Source organism: Lissotriton vulgaris, chromosome 5 (assembly GCF_964263255.1).
Source record: "Lissotriton vulgaris chromosome 5, aLisVul1.2, whole genome shotgun sequence".
Taxonomy (NCBI): domain Eukaryota; kingdom Metazoa; phylum Chordata; class Amphibia; order Caudata; family Salamandridae; genus Lissotriton; species Lissotriton vulgaris.
In genome coordinates, this window is record NC_141693.1 from 914,578,217 (window position 1) to 914,596,131 (window position 17,915).

At 40.3% G+C, this 17,915-nt stretch overlaps 1 protein-coding gene across 1 annotated transcript in view; it reads right to left on the minus strand.

Moving 5' to 3' along the window:
- KNDC1 (kinase non-catalytic C-lobe domain containing 1) overlaps window positions 1–17,915 on the minus strand; it is a 757,927-nt gene that overhangs the window by 421,536 nt on the left and 318,476 nt on the right. Inside the window, exons 8-10 of the mRNA XM_086922530.1 lie at window positions 10,881–10,952; window positions 10,739–10,800; window positions 8,447–8,605 (exon numbers count right to left, since the gene is read on the minus strand). Coding sequence (XP_086778656.1) covers window positions 8,447–8,605; window positions 10,739–10,800; window positions 10,881–10,952 — 293 coding nt within the window. The remainder of the gene's footprint in view (window positions 1–8,446; window positions 8,606–10,738; window positions 10,801–10,880; window positions 10,953–17,915) is intronic.

Consider the following 17,915-nt stretch of genomic DNA (forward strand, 5'->3'; position numbering starts at 1 on the left):
TGCTGCTGCAGAGTGCTAGGATTTTCATGTTGTGGGGAAGGAGGCCGGCTGCTAAACGGTTTGTTGTCAGTGCCGACCATAATCATGGTGCTCGGCTGACTCGCAGCACTGTTGCTGGTTGCACCGTAGATTAATTTGCCACGGGGGTACCTTGCACTGAGTCACCAACACACCAGTCACGCTGCCTGCTACATGCTGAAGATCATTCAGAAGAACAGGACAGTAAGTAGCAAGTATTAACCAGCCACTTCAAGTTGTCAGTGTGTAATCAAATTAAATTTAGTGGGAGCACCCTATCATCAGGCAGCGGGTGCTCACTAGCCAAGGGAGGTGGATTCACGCAACTAACTAAAAGCACTTTTGGCCCACTAAGCACACAAGCCGAACATATTTCTACTATGGAAGGTCCAGGGCTGCCTATTGTGGAAGCCGTCAGCCATACTACAGACCCCATGACAGTAGACAGTCGGCTAGAACTTAAATTTGGTGGGCGACACAGCTATGGGACATCACTGCATGCTACATCACTGCATGCTACAAATATCCTTTCACATTCTGCACATCAGGTTTTGCCTTCCTGCAGCCCTGACTGCCCCTTTCATCTTTCTGAGGTTACTAAAGTTTGCACACAGAAGGGGCAGGAACTTGAGAGACATGCTTGTCCACACAAGACCAAGCCCAACAAAAACTGATCAGCCAAGACTGCAGGGCATACATGGCCACCACCCGTGTGGCAACTGTAACAATTGCCATCTTACCAAAAAAAGCCTAACTTTGACTTTTTCAAATGGGACAAACTGGGAACAACGTGCATTTACTAATTGCAACAGCAAGAATGTTGTATATTTGATCACGTGTCCTTGTGGAAAAGAATATGTGGGAATGACAACGAGACCAGTGAAAGTGAGACTCAATGAGCACAAAAGCAACATCAGGTGCAAAAAACTTACAACAAAAATGTCAGCCCACTTTATTGAACACCAACACTGTGTCAACGAGTTACAGTGGACAGTAATTGAACAACTGCCCTCAGAAGTAGGCCTTCTGGAAAAAGAACAGCGGTGGGTGTTCCGTCTTGGAACCGATACCACTGGGCTCAATGACTCCATTCCTTGGAACGTCTTAAGATAAACTGTATTTGGTCATCCCACTCTGAACTCTGCATCCAGCTTGATATGGGAAGGTCACATCTTATAAATAACTTTGGTGTTTCACCAGGATATAATGCCTCCACAGAGTCAGTCTCACTGTTCTTTTTCAGTACCCATCTAGCTTGATATGGGAAGGTCACAGCTAATGGGGCTATTTATAACCAATATTGTTGTTTCATTAGGATATAATGCCTCCACTGAGCTAGTCTCCCTCACTACCATTAGACTCACTGCTCTTTTTTAAGTACCCATTGGGCCAATATATGGATTAATTCCCTATCACACCAGCCCTTTATAGTGTTAGCACCACCTGATAGATTTTTGTCCCATAATAGTGTCCTCGCTCATCGTTAGCCTTTTTTAGCTCCAGCGCGCATGCTCGCTTTACATCTATTTCTCCCACATGCGTTTTGCCCACTGCGGCGTAGTGCCGCTTCCTCACGCATGCGCGGTTACATCGTTTGCCGTGCATGCGCAATCAATGCAGTAGAAGGCAGGGATGCGCATGCACGTTATATAGCGTAAGCCGATCAAGCAGCACCGGATTCCCTGGGAGTACGGACTCCGTATTTGGGCATTCGCCGGGCCTCATTATCCAATCTACCACCACTAATTACCTATCGGTAGAGTATAAATGGGTTACTGACGCGACCTACGCTCACTTCATCGGAGCCGCGTTGAGGGAAGGCAGGCAACTAGCCATTGCAGTAACCGTGAGTTTGGGTCATGAAAAGGAGCATTATTCTGGCGCTTTAGTACTTTTGGTGCCTGTAACAAACTGAATCCCATATATCAATGTCTTTTAGGTTACTTTTCTGAGCAGTAAGGAAGGATCCCCCAATAACACGCATAGGCTCATGAGGTCTTATATTTGAGAACTATAAGTAAGCCTTACATTACCTGTTTTTTCTCCCTCTCTCTTTCCATCTGAGCAGAGAGTATTTCAATGTTATGTATGCATGTCTGTAAGTGCTGTGTTTGTCCATATATATATATTTTTTCCTTTTTTTCTTTACAGGGTTCTCTGACCCTTATTTTTGGGTCTACCTTGTTGTACTTAGAGAAGTTTCTTCTCCCTTGGTCTGTGCACTGTAGACCAGTGTGTTTATTGTGCTTTCTTTCCACAGGTTTTTCATCTATTGCCAATTGGGCGCAACTACATCCACCTACATATATAACATTGTTAGGTATATTACACATTGTTGTAATCATTTTTTACACTTTTACATTTACATGTGAGTAAGGGGAGGGTAAGTGCTTATCCTTGTCCTGAAGAAGGAGCCCTCGCGCTCCGAAACATGTTGACACCTTTATAGTGGTTGTAATACCCTAACACGTATTCTTACAACCCCACCCTGCACTTCTTTTAATAATACCAGCCAGGGATCTAATACATTTATTTTTTCACCCATGTGCCAGGTATTTTTTAACCATTCACTTTCTTCACCCCACCTCACTCACACTTTAGTAACACACCCCCTCACATAGTTCACTTTCTAGTGCTCCTGCGTATTCGCGAGTCGTAGCACGCCGCATCCCGTAGAGGGGTGCGAAGGCCCCGATGATGAAGCATGACACCAAGGGGCCTGTTGGTGTGTGAGGGGCATTTAAACAACACTGTGTGTTCCCCATCACTTTAGGGATCACCGCCACTCTGAGTGGATTCTACTTTGTTTATTCGCATAACTAGGGAGACTGAATCCACTGACTCTCTCTCTCCCCCTTTTGTTTGAAACCTTACTATCAAGGTTACCCATTTGTTTACATTACGATCAGGTTACAAGGGCACTAGGTTAGTCCCTTTATTTTCTGGTGCTTTGCAGCAGTTTCAAGATTTTCTCAGAGATTCTTGTTGCACAAATGGGTATAATTTCTGATATTTATATGTTTCCCTCATCTTCATTGCTTGATTTTGCTCACGAGAAAGTGTCACACATAGCAAACTGAAACCTTGGCAGCTAGGGTAGTGATGTATCGCAAAATCAAGAAATTCAGCCTGGACATCAGTTCACCGAAATGTAAACTTTGTTCAATCATGGTCAAAGTGAATAAGCACTACAAAGTGAGCATTACTAAATTACAATGAACACCCATCCCAGAGCAACTACAGATTTCAAGTTTAAGAAGAGGTCAATCCCAAATTTACAACTGTAGTACCTACCTCCTTTCCAGGTTCAGAATTAGGTTTCTGTCTTTCTTCAGTGCTAACCTCATTCATGCAGGAAAGAGGCACAATAGAAGACATAAATTGAACTGCAAAATTAAAAAACACTTGCAGCAATATTGTAAAGGCATTATTCTTTTTTTCGTTACAAAGTTTCAACTTTCAGAAAGGGAAGTTTACTTCAACTAGCACCGCAGTCCAGGTGTCTGAGGCCCAGTTAAGGCTGTTTGTTGCTGCCCAACATAAGTGGGGTGACAAAAAGCCAATTTTTGTGCTTACAATGCAGCCTATAGCAGCATCTTTACTATGTCACTAGCCAATTTTGTTATGGAGTGGTGGTACCGTAGGGACTATTTAGGAACTAGTAAAGTACTCAACGATGTGCTTTTAGTGTTGTACAGAAATCATAAGTACAGTAGATGTTCATCTAAAGTAAGGGCTCAAGACCCAGTGCATGGCCACTTTGCATACTGAAGAGTAGACAGTGGGCTGTAAATCAATATCCGTCAGGCAACGCTAGATATTCCTGTATTTGGGGGACACAATCTGTTCAGTGTACAGGGGTAAAAGTTTAAATGTCATCACTTATTTAATAGCAATAACTTTACAGTCATATGTTATACATAAACCTGACAAATGTAGATGTACATCGCATAGGCACATGACAGTTTTTTTTACTTATACTTTACATTTGTAAAATGGCTGCCACCCGTCTTGGAGTGGAACGTTAAAAAATAAAATGTTGCTGAAAGTAAAGCAAGCGATGAATGGGTGTGGGGAGCAAAATGGAAGGTATGGGGGGCATTTGAAGGAGTAAACAGCACGTGGGAGTGAGAGAACAAAAACACATGCACTCCAATGGAGTACTGAAAGAAAAAGAAAAAAGTAGTTCCATATATGTAAGCAGTGGAAAGATGCAATTTATGCAGTAAAAAAGCGCGTAAAGCAGCTAAGCTCAAGAGGAGAGACAAACACAAGAAGAGGGAAGAAAGCCATTAAATAAGAAGCAAACGAGACAGACGAGAAAGCCAATCAAGCATGAGCAATGGGCTGACTCAGAGGTCACTTCCAATATAGGCATAGTGCTCCAATAACATATATCAACAGCTGTAGAGGCATGACTCAAAAAACCTCAGAGCGTCCTGAACCAGGCTATACTATAAACGGCCCATATTATGAACATGCTCTACAACATCCCTCTCAATACTCCTCCATTGTCATTTGCCACTCTCGAAAACATATTGTCACACAACTCAAACTACTGACTTCAAATCTTCATTCTCCCCTTATGACAATTAGGATGTCTTAGTTCAGTTTTGAACAGGTTGAGAATAATCCTGAATAGGACAATAAAAAAAAAATTCTCTAAAGAGAAATTTGTTGGATATAGACACTGGACATAATCCAACCGAGGGGTCTCAATGATCGAGTAAAAATTTCGTATTTTTTAGATGATTAACAATTTCAATAAGCCGGGTTAAGTAATATCACTGTGGAGTCCCCACATTTCACTATGTAACTTTGGTTTCTCAATTGAATGTTAAATCATGACAATATCCCAGCATCTTGGAAAGAATCTATTATTGTTCCAGTTTTCAAAAAAGGGAACAGGGCAGACCCTGCCTGTTACCGACCAATATCCTTAATAGATTCCTCTGTTAAGGTTTTGGGTCGGGTCATCCTGTATAAATCACAGGAGTGGCTGGACGATAAAGGTATTTTGTCAAATGCCCAATATGGATTCAGATCCAAAAGAGGTACTTTAGATCAGTGCCTTAATTTACAATTGCCTGTCGATAAATATACCAAGGCTAAGGATGGGTCCCTATACCTGGGGTTTATGGACCTGTCCTCAGCATTCGATCTTGTAAATCGTACAAAACTTTGGATGATTTTAATTGACCTAGGTCTCGACCCTGTTTTGGTAAATTTTCTAGCTGATCTGCATTCTGATCTTTTAACCTCAGTCAGGGTGACTACAGAGGGGCGTTGTTCTAGCCATTTCAAATCCGAAAGGGGGGGTCAGGCAGGGATGTGTTATGGCCCCACTTTTGTTTACAGTTTATATAAATGCCCTTGAGCCGGTGCTTAGGGAGGCCGCGTCTGATATTCCGCATATAGGGGAACTTGGTATCCTGTTCTCCTTTATGACGCCGTTCTTCTGGCACGGACCGGTGTAGGCCTGCAACGTTTGCTGGATGCTTTTGGTCTTTTTATGATGTCCCTGGATCTTAAAATTAACGTTAAGAAATTTCAAATTATGATTATGGGAAGAGGCAAAAGAAAGACAAATTTGAAAACGTTCTTTTGTGGCAAGGAGGAAATCTGTAGAGTCCTACATTCCCGTATCTGGGGATTACTTTCGAGGAGAATGGGAACTGGGGACCACAGATTAAAAATAGATATGTGGCCTTTGCTAGAACCTCCTCAGCAATCATGGGTTTCAGCAGAAAACTGGGGGCTAGGCCCATAAAGGCTTTGTTGAACATTTACAAAGCAAAATGCCTGACTGTAGCTATATATGGGTCTTCAATTTGAGGGTACAGTGCAATAGACTGTCTACAAGTCACTGAAAATAAATTCATGAGAACAATTTTATCAGTGCCACAGTCTACCCCATCTTATACGATCCACTCAGAGTTAGGGGTCGGTTTTATTACAGATGCGATTAGAGTGGCCCCCATGATATCCTGGCTGAAGACGTGGCTGAATGAAGAACTCTCTTTGAACCATGTTATCATTAAAGATTGCCTCTCATTAGATAATGTAAATAAAATCAAGTGGCTATCTTATGTTAAACATTGGTTTCACAAATTAGGGAGACCTGAGCTCTTTCTCTCACCTGACAAAATAACCCGTAAAGACATAGCACTAATAAAGGGGGCTATGCTACAAATACTGATGTTAGACAGAGAAGAAATTGAGCTCATAAAACCCACGGTTAGGAGCAACCTTATTGTTACTAATCCCCCTGGACCTGAACTTTACCTTGTTTTAGTTAACCGTCCTTTCCACGGGTTTCTTTTGACACGCTTTCGTTTTAATATGATTTATTTAAACTAAGGTCACTTTCCTGAATGGTGTAATCCTGAAAAGGCACCACCATGTTTCTGCGATAATTTCTCACCGCAGGACACCATGCATTTTTTGATGTTTTGTGGTAACTACACGGTATTAAGGACCAAGTTCCTTGTTCCTATCCTTAAGGAGGCAGGGTTCTTACAAGTTAAGCCCGCTCTCCTATATCTGCAATTACTTAACAGCCCTCAAATTATTTTTCGTGTCGCTAGTTATCTGACAGGTGCTGTTAGGGTTAGGAACAAGAAAATGATAAACTGAAAAATGTTAAACTGTAATTGATTGAATTTTTAGCACTGTATATATCGGGTTTTTAATAGAGCAATATAATATGGTAGTCATATTTATGTTAAATTACTTTTTAGTAATTTTATGAATTCTGTGGGATATTTTTAATACATGAATTGTAATTGTTTTTAATGAGTATTTTGAATGTGTTGTATGCTTTCACCTTCTTTTTATGATATTGAATTATCGAAATAAAGTACTTTGACTGACTGAATGTTATGTAATAACATGTTTAGAGCATAGATAACTACCACCATAGGCCAGTTTGGTTGATTATATATAAGTACTGTTGACGATTTGCTATAAAATTTCCCTAAGATTCTTAGGGTATGATTTTTCAGTTTAAAGATGACCACCATATTTATGACTCATCACTCTCCTGTCTATTTCTCACAAACATGTTCTGTTCACTAAGTTCCGATATATAATTTTTTATCTAAAATATCCGGGTTGGATATACCATTATTTCACAAGTGGGAAATTGTTTACAATCACTTGAGTTAAACACACAGCCGCTGTGGTCACCATGATGATCACTTGAGGAGATTATACATAAAATATTTACCCTTTTAAACATGGCAGCCGTGTTTGTATATTAGGTTTATTTCTGCTGTAGGTGCTTTGCATACCTCACGTGTAACACCATTACTCAAGCTACCTTTCAAGTTCATAATTCGCAAGCAGGGCTATCAGCCATGCATACAGGCAAAAACAAAGGATGAGCGCCTGTCATTTTGTATTTCTTTGAAAAGTATGACTAGCACATCAAATAGGAGAATAACACAGAATTAACACATCTGCATGTCGATACACCGCACATACATAACTGGCTCCAAGACTCGCATGCTGTTGCAGTCACTAATCACTGATAAGCCACTTGAATGGATTTACACGTTCAGAAGTCCTTTTGAGTTGGGCTATCATGCAAAATTAGGTCGCATCCACACATTTGTGAGTTTATTCCAAATGCGGAAGCAATCTTATGGGAGCAAATATCTGACTATTCAATAGTGGGCTGTGTGAATAAACTTCCACAAGTGGTCCCTCATCACCTGGAAATCTTGAGGGGCCCCTTCTTGCAGCTCTTGTAACCAATTATTGGTGGTTAATCACTCAATTCACAAAATAATCTTTGAATCCAAACATGTACAGTGCCTTGAGTCAACCCCATTCACATTCTGTACATAAACAAATTATAAGACCAAAGCAAATACATAAAATAAGTCTATCCAGGTATGACAAATTATTTTTGGGTGATAAAGTAGTACTGAGGTACATCTATGTTGGGTCTGTTAACAAGTGATCCTTTGCAGTCCGTTGTTACAAAGAGGCTCATATACGCAAAGATTGTAGCAGAGAGTTATGAATACTCATGTGTCTACTGTAAGAATAACATTTCTGTATTCTGCAGAAGGAATCAAAACAAGTAGCCTAAAAGGTGTACATAGGAGTCATAGGAGCAGTGAATTATGTAGAAATGTATAATATATGAGGGTGTAGCTCCCATTTCATTCAGATTGTTATTATGCATCAAGAAAAGGCAAGACTTGACTTGATGGGGACTCCAGGTTGCGCCTACATTACAACAGTTCATAATGAAAGTATGACATATACAGAAAATGATTGGCTTGAGTCTATAGACCATTACAGATGTGAAAATGTTCCTAGATATGAAAAGGTTTTATGGATGAAGCTTATGTATTTTTTGTTCTCATGCTGAAAGTATTGGTGTACAAAACACAAACTGTATATTGTAATGCTTCACCTTAAGGGCATCATCTAAAGAAGGTCGTTCTTCATAATTTCTTTTTGCCATGCTTAACAGAAGTCTCTTCAATTTCTTAGGTAATGTCAGCTTTTCTTGAATTGGGGAATTGCATTTAGCTGCTGTCCACAAAATTGCTGCAACACCATAAACAAATGCCTGTTAAGAAAAAGTATACTCATAACTATTTAAGTAGCCCAAAACAGGTGAATGAGAAACACCTCCCACCACCCATTTTCATTTCACAAAACACTTTCCTCATTTACATGTATATATAATCTAACATTGCAACGACACACATCCATTTTTTAACAATTTGATTGTGAAATGTAGACTAAACTGATAGTGGTATTTTTAGACAGATATACATATATAAATGTGTTCACTTTCAAACATATTGTCTAGTTTATCTTGTTAATCTTACCAGTGGAGAGAAAATATAACTCTGATGCCTATAAGGACTTTTGTGAATTCTTATATGGAGCTGAGAAATGTTTAAGTTTCTAAACAGTTTGTGAAATTGGATCCCAAACAAGGAGCCTTTTTGGTTTCCCAGCCCTGTCTTTGTAGCCTTTATAACAGTGAGCTTTCTCTTTGGATTACCATTTTCAGTGGTTGGCTTCTATTAAAGACAAACTTGATGACAATAGCTATGCTCCATCTCCTTTTTCAATATAACATTGTAAATGGAAATATTTTGTTTTAAAGTTCTTATTCATTATTCATGAATGCAAGGAATGTTGCAGGTCTGATTAGCTATGATAAATCGCTATTTCCTCAGACTACTTTGCAATATATTGTTCTCATTAGACAGAATGGTAAACCCATCTATCCAAAAACTTGGGTGAGACATACATATTTACACTGAATTTAATTTATAACAATTTAGAATGATTTATTTAAATTTTCTTTGATTTAATTTTAAAATGTTTAATTGTGTGTTTAACAAAGACTATGTAGAATTATCTCTGATTTAATAAAGCAAGATGGTTCAAACTCAGCATTTGAAGCTATATTTCTATTTTGACCAGTATAATTATTTGTAATTTTAAGTGCTACTATATGAAAGAGAAAAGATCCTCATCTATGTTTAGATAAAAAAATAATGCTTGAAAACTTAGGCCTACTCTTAACAGAACTGAGATTGGTATTCTGTTGTCATTGAAAACTCCTCAGAGTCTTTGGATATCAACAGTCATTTAACTTAGGAAATAACAATACTTAAGTGCAACAATATTGTCTGAAGATTGTTAACTTTGCAGACACTAATCTTCAGACAATATTGCACACTACAGCTCATGTTTAATTGGGGCCTTACGAAAAGGGATACCTGCTAGGGCTGTAACAAACCATTTTGGAATCTCTATAATACAATGTAGTCTTGTGATGAAGTCACTGAACTCTGAGAGATATATATTTGGAATGTCTTCATTTGGGCTTTGAGCCTCATAAGACCTTAAGTGATTGCTTTCTTTCACTTTACTACATAACTGGATGATTTTTTATCCTTCCCCCAAATGAATGTCTTTCAGAAACTAGTACTGCCACGAGTGGCTAGGATGAAAAAAAAGTTTTTTATAGACATAAAGAGGTGCTAACATGTTTGATACTATTTGACATAAATTCTATTTTTCTTAAAAGAAATAAAAAAATAAATAAAAAAACTTAACCTGCAGCAGGGCATGTTGAACTCTTTTTTTCTTCTTCTTGCAGGCAGAGGGTCCCAGACTCCACCACAGCCAATCCTAATGCTGCTCTCATGTCAAGAGACCAGCGCCAGGATTGGCCTGAGCGCCAAGGAGTTGCGCTCCCAGGGAGACTCTGAGCCTGTGCCTGCTGTCTCCAACCCAGCAACACAGCTGGGTTGGAGACAGCTTAAGTGCGCATGATTGTTTGGTCTGCCTGAGACGGCCGGCCAAACCATCATGCCCAATGATCTCAGTGCACTATCACTCCTCCTGCGACTGTCATCCCCCATGGCCTCACCCTCAAAGACTTGACAGGAAAGGAAAAATAAAACAATAATAAAACATGTTTGTTTTATTTTTCTTTTCATGCTGTTTTGAGGCAGCTGGCTGAGGGAGGCGATGCTCCTCCGCTATAGCGGAGAAGGCGCTGCTGTTTCAAACATTGGAAAAATGTACATTACAATCACAAGCTTTTGCAAATCGCATGATTTTTTACCTCAGCCCCATAGCTATTTATAGGTATTCTCTTGAAAATGTAATGTACCATTTTGTAGATAAAGTAAATAATAAGGATTCAGAATGTGAACATGAAAAACTTTATTACCTTTTCTGTGACAAATCCTTGTTCTCCAAATTCAGGAGGCACACACAATGTATCATTGTCACCTGAAAACACAAAACACTTTATAAAACTTTGTTTTAGATAGAAAAAGATGGCAATAAGGTGGTAGGTGAAAAAAACTTACCCTTCTCTTTAAGTGCAACAAAGAGGATTTCTCCATGAGAATCGATTATCACGGAATCCATGCATAAATATGCTGCAAAAATGGCCAATTATTATTAATCAGAGTTGTAATGCAAAGATGTAGTAAGAATAAGTGATGGTTATACGTACAACCAGAAAATATATTTACTGCAGTAAGTTAGACCTCAGATCAGTATTTCCATACATAAAGTTGGAACATGCATAAGTGCCGTATGAAAATGAATGGGACACAATAAACCATGTAGTTTGACAGGAGATAATTTAAAAAACGCTTATTAACCCACTTATAACCATAGTGAAAAAGTAACATTTCACATTATTGCCACAGGGCAGTATTAGTAACATGAATGAAACACTGTTGACCATCTCAAACATTGCACCGTACAATGGCTTTCAATGAGACAGTAGGGTTTACTTAAGTCCTTGCATCCTGATTATGGGTAAGACACCAGCACTCACAAATATTATACATGAAAAAACAAAATGGCATAACTCATACATGCCAATATCCTTGTTACAAATATTCACTTCTAATGAGTCATGGCACCTCCACGCACTGAGTTCCTGCAACTATAATAGTCAGTGGAGGCTCCTCCACTAAGGCGGAGGAGCATTCACTCACTGCTCTGTGAGCATTGTAAAAAGGAAAATGAAAATGATAGCAACTAACGTTGTTATTTTTACGTTTTCCTTCCTGCTCGGGTGTGTGACGGGCGGGTGGGCCAGGCTGTAGTGATAAAGACAGTGACAGACGTTTGTGGTGTTTTGTTTCTCTATGTGGGGTCTGATTTCATCTCTAATTCCATTGAACCTTTTGGAACCCTCTACTTAATGGGAGTGTGGATCTGTATCGCCTTTATGACCCTGCTTAGTTGTGAGTCTGTTGAGTGGAAGGTCATTAAAAGCCATTCTGCAGCCCTCAATTGGTATCCAAGAATAGTTGAAGTCTCCCCATTGTGCCTGAAATAAGACAGGTATAATGGTGTACAGAGTAGCCATTTTGATTATGGAACTACCTGCAATAGTAGATCTTCTATCTAGTCCTATGAAAAGTGATTGTGTGTGCTTTAAGGCAGGATCTGCCTGCCTTATGCCCAAGAGGCATATACTCCAGCAGGCAGTGGTCTGACATCCCTTGCGCGGTGTCCAATCCGAGACCAAGACGGGCTCCCACAGTCTCTCAATTCAGTTAATGGGGTTTATTTTATCCTAGAGGGATTTTTGGCTTAACACCTACACACATGCTAGGCACACTTATGTACATCTAGTTAGGGAGACATCGAAGGAGTACACATGTTTATTGTCATGTGGTTTATATACTCGCATGTATTCATGATTCTCGCAAGATGCTAGAACTCTATCATCCTTTTACTTTCATAATGCTTCTAATCATTTATATCTGTTACTTTCTGGTGGTTGTTGCAGCTCATCTATTTTACACCAGAATAACATCTGTTCAATAAACGCTTATTGAAAATGCCCATACTGTTTATTCTGTGTATGTCTCGGAGACAGACTAAGTAAGCACAAGTGACTGAGCGAAAGGTTATATATTGTTTCCACGGACCTGGGGGATCAGGAATGTCATGTTCGATGGTTGCCAAGAACTATTCTCTCCTTGGTAAGAGGAGATTCTAGTGGCTAGCTGATACAGAAGGTCAACATACCCGGTGGGGGTGTTTAGGATCAGTCTGACGCCAGTCCCACAGTGTATGTTGTCCGAACGTGCAGATCCTGTATACATTTTTATAGGAACTACACGCCATGGGGAGTAGTTCCCCTCTTTCCTGTCCTGAAAATCATGTATATTTGAATTTCTATCGCTTATGGCTGCCTATAGGGCTTCCCAGCACTAAATCAGAGAATAGAGGCACCCACAACTGCTAAAAAAGCCAAGTGTTAAGTTTCTTACAGAAAACCTCGAAGGAGGTGGCAGTTTGAACTCTAAAGGGAAGCCCTGAGATTAAGTGATAGCCAATACAATGATTTTGTGCGATAATACCATTCTGTGGTTCACTTTAAAAACCACAACATGTGTGTATTAAAGCCACTACAACTTCTCTTGAGCTCAACCCTTGATCCTGTACAACATTTTATTAACTAAGGGCCAGATGTAGGTAGCCCAATACCGGTCGGTAACGGCCAAAATTACTGAATTTCGGTCCTTACCGACCGGTGTTGGGAATTTCTAATGTAGGAGCCCAAAAAATACAGATTCGGTATTTACTGATTCGGTATTTACCGAATTGGTAGATGATATGCAGCAAGCACATCTAAGAGTGCTCATGTGTATTAAGGATTCGGTATTTACCACCAACTAATAGTTGGTGGTAAATATCGAAATCCTTAAAAAAAGCAATTTTGTGCTTTTTTCAACTGTGCCATGTGGCAGACATACATGCCCTTAGGGCACGTATGTGTGCCACATGTGCACCCATGCACTATACAGGGGTGCAACAGGGTGTCAATGTGACACCCTGCCACCCGTGTAAGTCTATCCCCTATTACCGATTTGGTATTTAACGAATCGGTAATTCTCATTCATTCCTGTGAGCCTCTAGGCCCATAGGAATGAACGGAGAATACCGAATCGGTAAATACCGAATCGGTATTAACCGAATTTTACCGATTCAGTTAAATTTACCGAATCATTAGCCACATATCATGTACCGTTTCTAAAATACCGAATTGGTAAAATTCGGTATTTTAGAATCGGTAAATGATATTTACCTACATCTGGCCCTTAGTTCCTTCTCTCCTTTTTAGGCTTCCAAAATTTACCAAGCATTGTTTGTTCTTAGCTATCATTATTTCTTATTTCTAACAATCTACTCATGCCTTCACAGTCACATTTTTCACCTAGGACATTCCACTGAAATAGTTCTTTCTGCAGTTTGGAATTATTTACGTTCACCAAGCTAAATTTTCCTCTATTTTTATTTATTGTTTAAGTTTATATTCAGTTCTTGACACTTTTGATTGATCTTCTTTGCCTTATTTGAAATAGGTATCTGATTTTCTTCATTTCACTCTTTTCTATATTCTGTAAGGCAGTGCTTCCCAAACTTTTTAGAACCATGACCTAATTTTTTAAACCCCAAACTCTTGAGACCTATCTAGTTTTAGAGGACATAAAGTGTGCAATTTTTTTATTTAACTAAACCATCGTATTTTAAAGCACTGTCCTTTATAGGCAGTATATTTTCCAAGCATAAGCCACACATTTGCACAGACTTACAGTTTTACTGATAAAACTATATTGCACAAAAATGATAATGTGTGAAAATCGGGTTTGAGTTAATGTTTATCATTTGTGCGCCACCAAGTAAAGTGTCTTGATTTATTTGACCCTGTTAAAATCCTTGGCCCTGAGTTAGATATCGGCAGATGGATTACTCTGTCACAATGGGATGGATATCCCATCCGCTGAAATATAAATCCCATAATATCCAATGGGATTTAGAATTTGGCATATGGAATAACCATCATCATTGTGACAGAGTAACCCATCCACCTATATCTAAATCAAGGCCTTTGTTTCCATCACATTTCAGAATTACAAAAAATGTGCATCATTTTTACTTTCCTAACTGGTGAATGTGCACAGTTCATTTACATGCATTAACATTTTGTTGTGTGTTACAAAAAAAGCTATATCCTACAGTCTTTACTTTCACACTCCCTGCACTCCAGCAAGATTGTCACATAATTCACTCTACCCTTCTTTTTCTAACTACAAGGTGAGAGGAGTTTGTGAACATCAAGTCCGATGTTAAACAAGCATTTGCAATGCGATAGGTCTCGCATTTGCAAGAGTTTGAGCTATTGGCATTGTAAAAGACAATGCCTTTTATTTATATGTTCGTTTTTAAAACATAAATAAAAGCATTATCCTTTAAAATGCAAATAGCTTAAACTCTCAAAAATGTGAGTCCTATTGCATTGCAAATTCTTGTTTTGTACAGTGCAGAGTTCGAGATAGGCCATTCCCCTCATTGTGCAGGCCACGTCCCGTAAGATGGATTTGACCCAGCTCTTTCAAAGACCCCCAATCCCCAGTTTTTTCGTTTCACTTAAAGCCCTGCATACAAGAGCGGAGGTTAATATGAACTGGAATATGAAAGTGTGTGATTTATAAAGTGTGGTGACGGCTAGAATTTAGAGAATTTAGAGAGGGGACAATGTTTAATTACACAAATCATGCCACATGCCAGAATGTATTGAGCAGCGGCTGAGAATGGGCAAATAGCAATTACTAAATGGGGGTATTAAAGCAAGGTTGCTGAGCTATTTTCTGCTCTCACCTGAACGCTTGTCAACCTCTGCACCGTACCTCAACTTCTACCTCTGTTGATCTGCTTCCAGGATCTTTTCAAGTACAGCGCCCAGCGCTGCTGGAACCCTCCCCTTGCATGTGCACCCCCAGCACTTTGAGCATTTCCTGGCGTGTCGGAAGTATCTGAAAGTGCGCCTGGGGTCTGGGAAGTGCAACACAATTTCTTCCTGTGCAGTGATCAAGGCTGCTATTTTGAAGCAGGAGTAATCCTTTTTCACAGGAACTTGAAATCGCAATATATTTCAGATTAAGTGAATTGTTTAAAAGAAAATCATTGTAATTAAAAGGGCTCCCCCCTATTATTAATACTACACATGGCCTCTGCTAATTAACCCTGTATGAAGTCCACCAGCCGCATAAACCAACAAATTGTTATCTCTTAAATCACCCCAGGAAGCAGCACATTTCATAGATTCTTAAGGCTTGGGCCTGGTGGGGGAAAGGATACAGCATTTCTGTCTTTTGGTGGTTTCAGAAAGAAGGCAGGACTGCTTGCCGGTCAGAAGGTCAGGAACATCGGATATGTTTATGTTTATGGACTTACTTGGTTAGTGTCACAGCATCCTGAAAAACCATGCAAAGCCTAGGATGGTTCTATGTGCAGTAAATAAGGGCATCAGATCTACCCTGCAGGCTTTGAAGTGCACAGACATGCACTCTTGTGCTTCTGTGTAATTCTGCTGACGAAAACAGTCACTGTGGATTGTGAGTACCAGCACTTCAATGTTTCTATTTAAAGCACTGACTGTTTCTGAGCTGAGAGAAAACAGGCAGAGTTGATCAGTAGCAGGTACTGGCTCTCGGATGTGCTTTATTGTAGGCACAAGTTGGAGTGGCCTGTTGGCACAGAAAGAGCTGCCTGTGACCAGTTCCAGGTGCCTCTAAACACTGTGCAAAGAGAATCCATTGAAAGAAGCAATACAGGAGGTGGAGGTAGTGCGGAAACTGCAGGCTGCTGAAACAACATGGGGGTGGCTTGGTTGGGATAAAACCAAATGGACAGTAGAGGGCAGCACAGACCCCGATGTTGAGACCACATCATTACACGAGGGAAACAGCTGAAAAAAATATGTAGACAAGCTAGACACGACGAGGAGCTCTGCAGTTTTTCCATTAAGGCGAAAAAGCCCCTTCAGTGTGAATGTGCGCTCTCTGTTTGGTCAGCTGCAGCTGCGCGGGCTGAGGCGCAGATAACAAGTGAGTCCTAATGAAATCCGGGAGTTCAGAGTACACAGCAAGTGTTTATTGGTAAACTAAGTATGAGTTTACCAATAAAACTAATGGTGTGATGAAATATAGACCTGCAAAGAGGACGCGCAGTTCTTTTACATTCCTTGGCTTCCACTGTAAAAAGAAATGAGTGGTGCGTGCGCGCGCGCCACAGCGAGCAGTGGTTTCAATTATAGCGCCCGTGTCTGAGCACGATAATTGAAACCACATGGCCTATTGGTGTCGATTACGTGCACCAAGCGCGTAATAGACACCAATAGGCCATGGGCGAAGCAATGCACCCGCCTTTGGCCAATTGCGTGCAGTCTTTTATAAAAAGACACACGCAAAGGCCAATCATGTAGAACAAAAGGAAAAGCACATGCACAAGCGTGTGCGATTCCTAGGTCAGTGCTGAAACCCCGTTTTTCAGGTACTAAATGTCTCGCGCTGCACGGTCAGTGCTGCGCACTGCAACACTAGGTGCGAGACCTAAAAATAAACAGCAATTTGTCAGGATATATAGTCTGACATTTGACCTTTTTCCTGAAAGTAAAGCAAATGTGACAAGATAAATACAGAATTTAAAGGCATCTTTATTTATTGCTTTGACTTTGCGAGAAACCCATAACCGGCTCGTGACACACCAATGGGTCACAACCCTCAGTATGGGAAACACTGTGTCATAGAGATAAGAAGGGAAGAGGGTGGTTATATAGGAAAGGTGCAGCCTAAAGAGGGAGTAAGGGGTTTGTTAAAAAATTAATAAAGCAGGAGTGGGAGCAAGGAGGCTGTAAAAATAAATGGGAGTAAAGCAGCAGGGGGAGTAAGTGTTTTCTCTAAAGAATACAGCGGCGAGTGAGTGCGGGGTTTGCCAAGAAAATGGGAGAAAACAAGTGGGTAGGTGGATTTATAATAAGAGAGTAAAGCTGCAGAGAGAGTAAGAGTTTAAAAAAAAAAGAAGTTAAGCAGGAGGAGGAGTTAGGGGGTGTTAAAAAGGGAGTAAAGTTGGAGAGAAAGTAAGAGGTTTGCAAAAGTGAGTAAAGCGGGGGAAGCATAAGAGGTTTCAAAAAAGTGAGTAAAGCTGGAAGAGAAATAAAGGGTTTGAAACATTGAGTACAAAGGGAGTGGAAAGTACAGTGTATGTAAAAAAGTGTATATTGGGAGCAGAAGGAAAGGGGTTGTGAAAAACATGAGAAAATTGGGAGAAAGGAGCAATGGTGGTGCGCCCATTAGGGGCGTTGCCCCACTAGCCATGTGGACGACCGTCACTGTCACGCATTGGTTTTCGTGCGATTAGCAATTTAAGAATAAAATTATGAGCGCACTCACACAGTGTGTACTAGAGCCCGACAGAATCATGATCGAAAGGGACATCATTGTGGAAGGGTGTGGGGGCGGGCCTGCGGCGGCAGTGAGTGACGGCCAGTGTGTGCGCTGTGACAGCGCAAGGCAGCTGAGCAGAGCAGA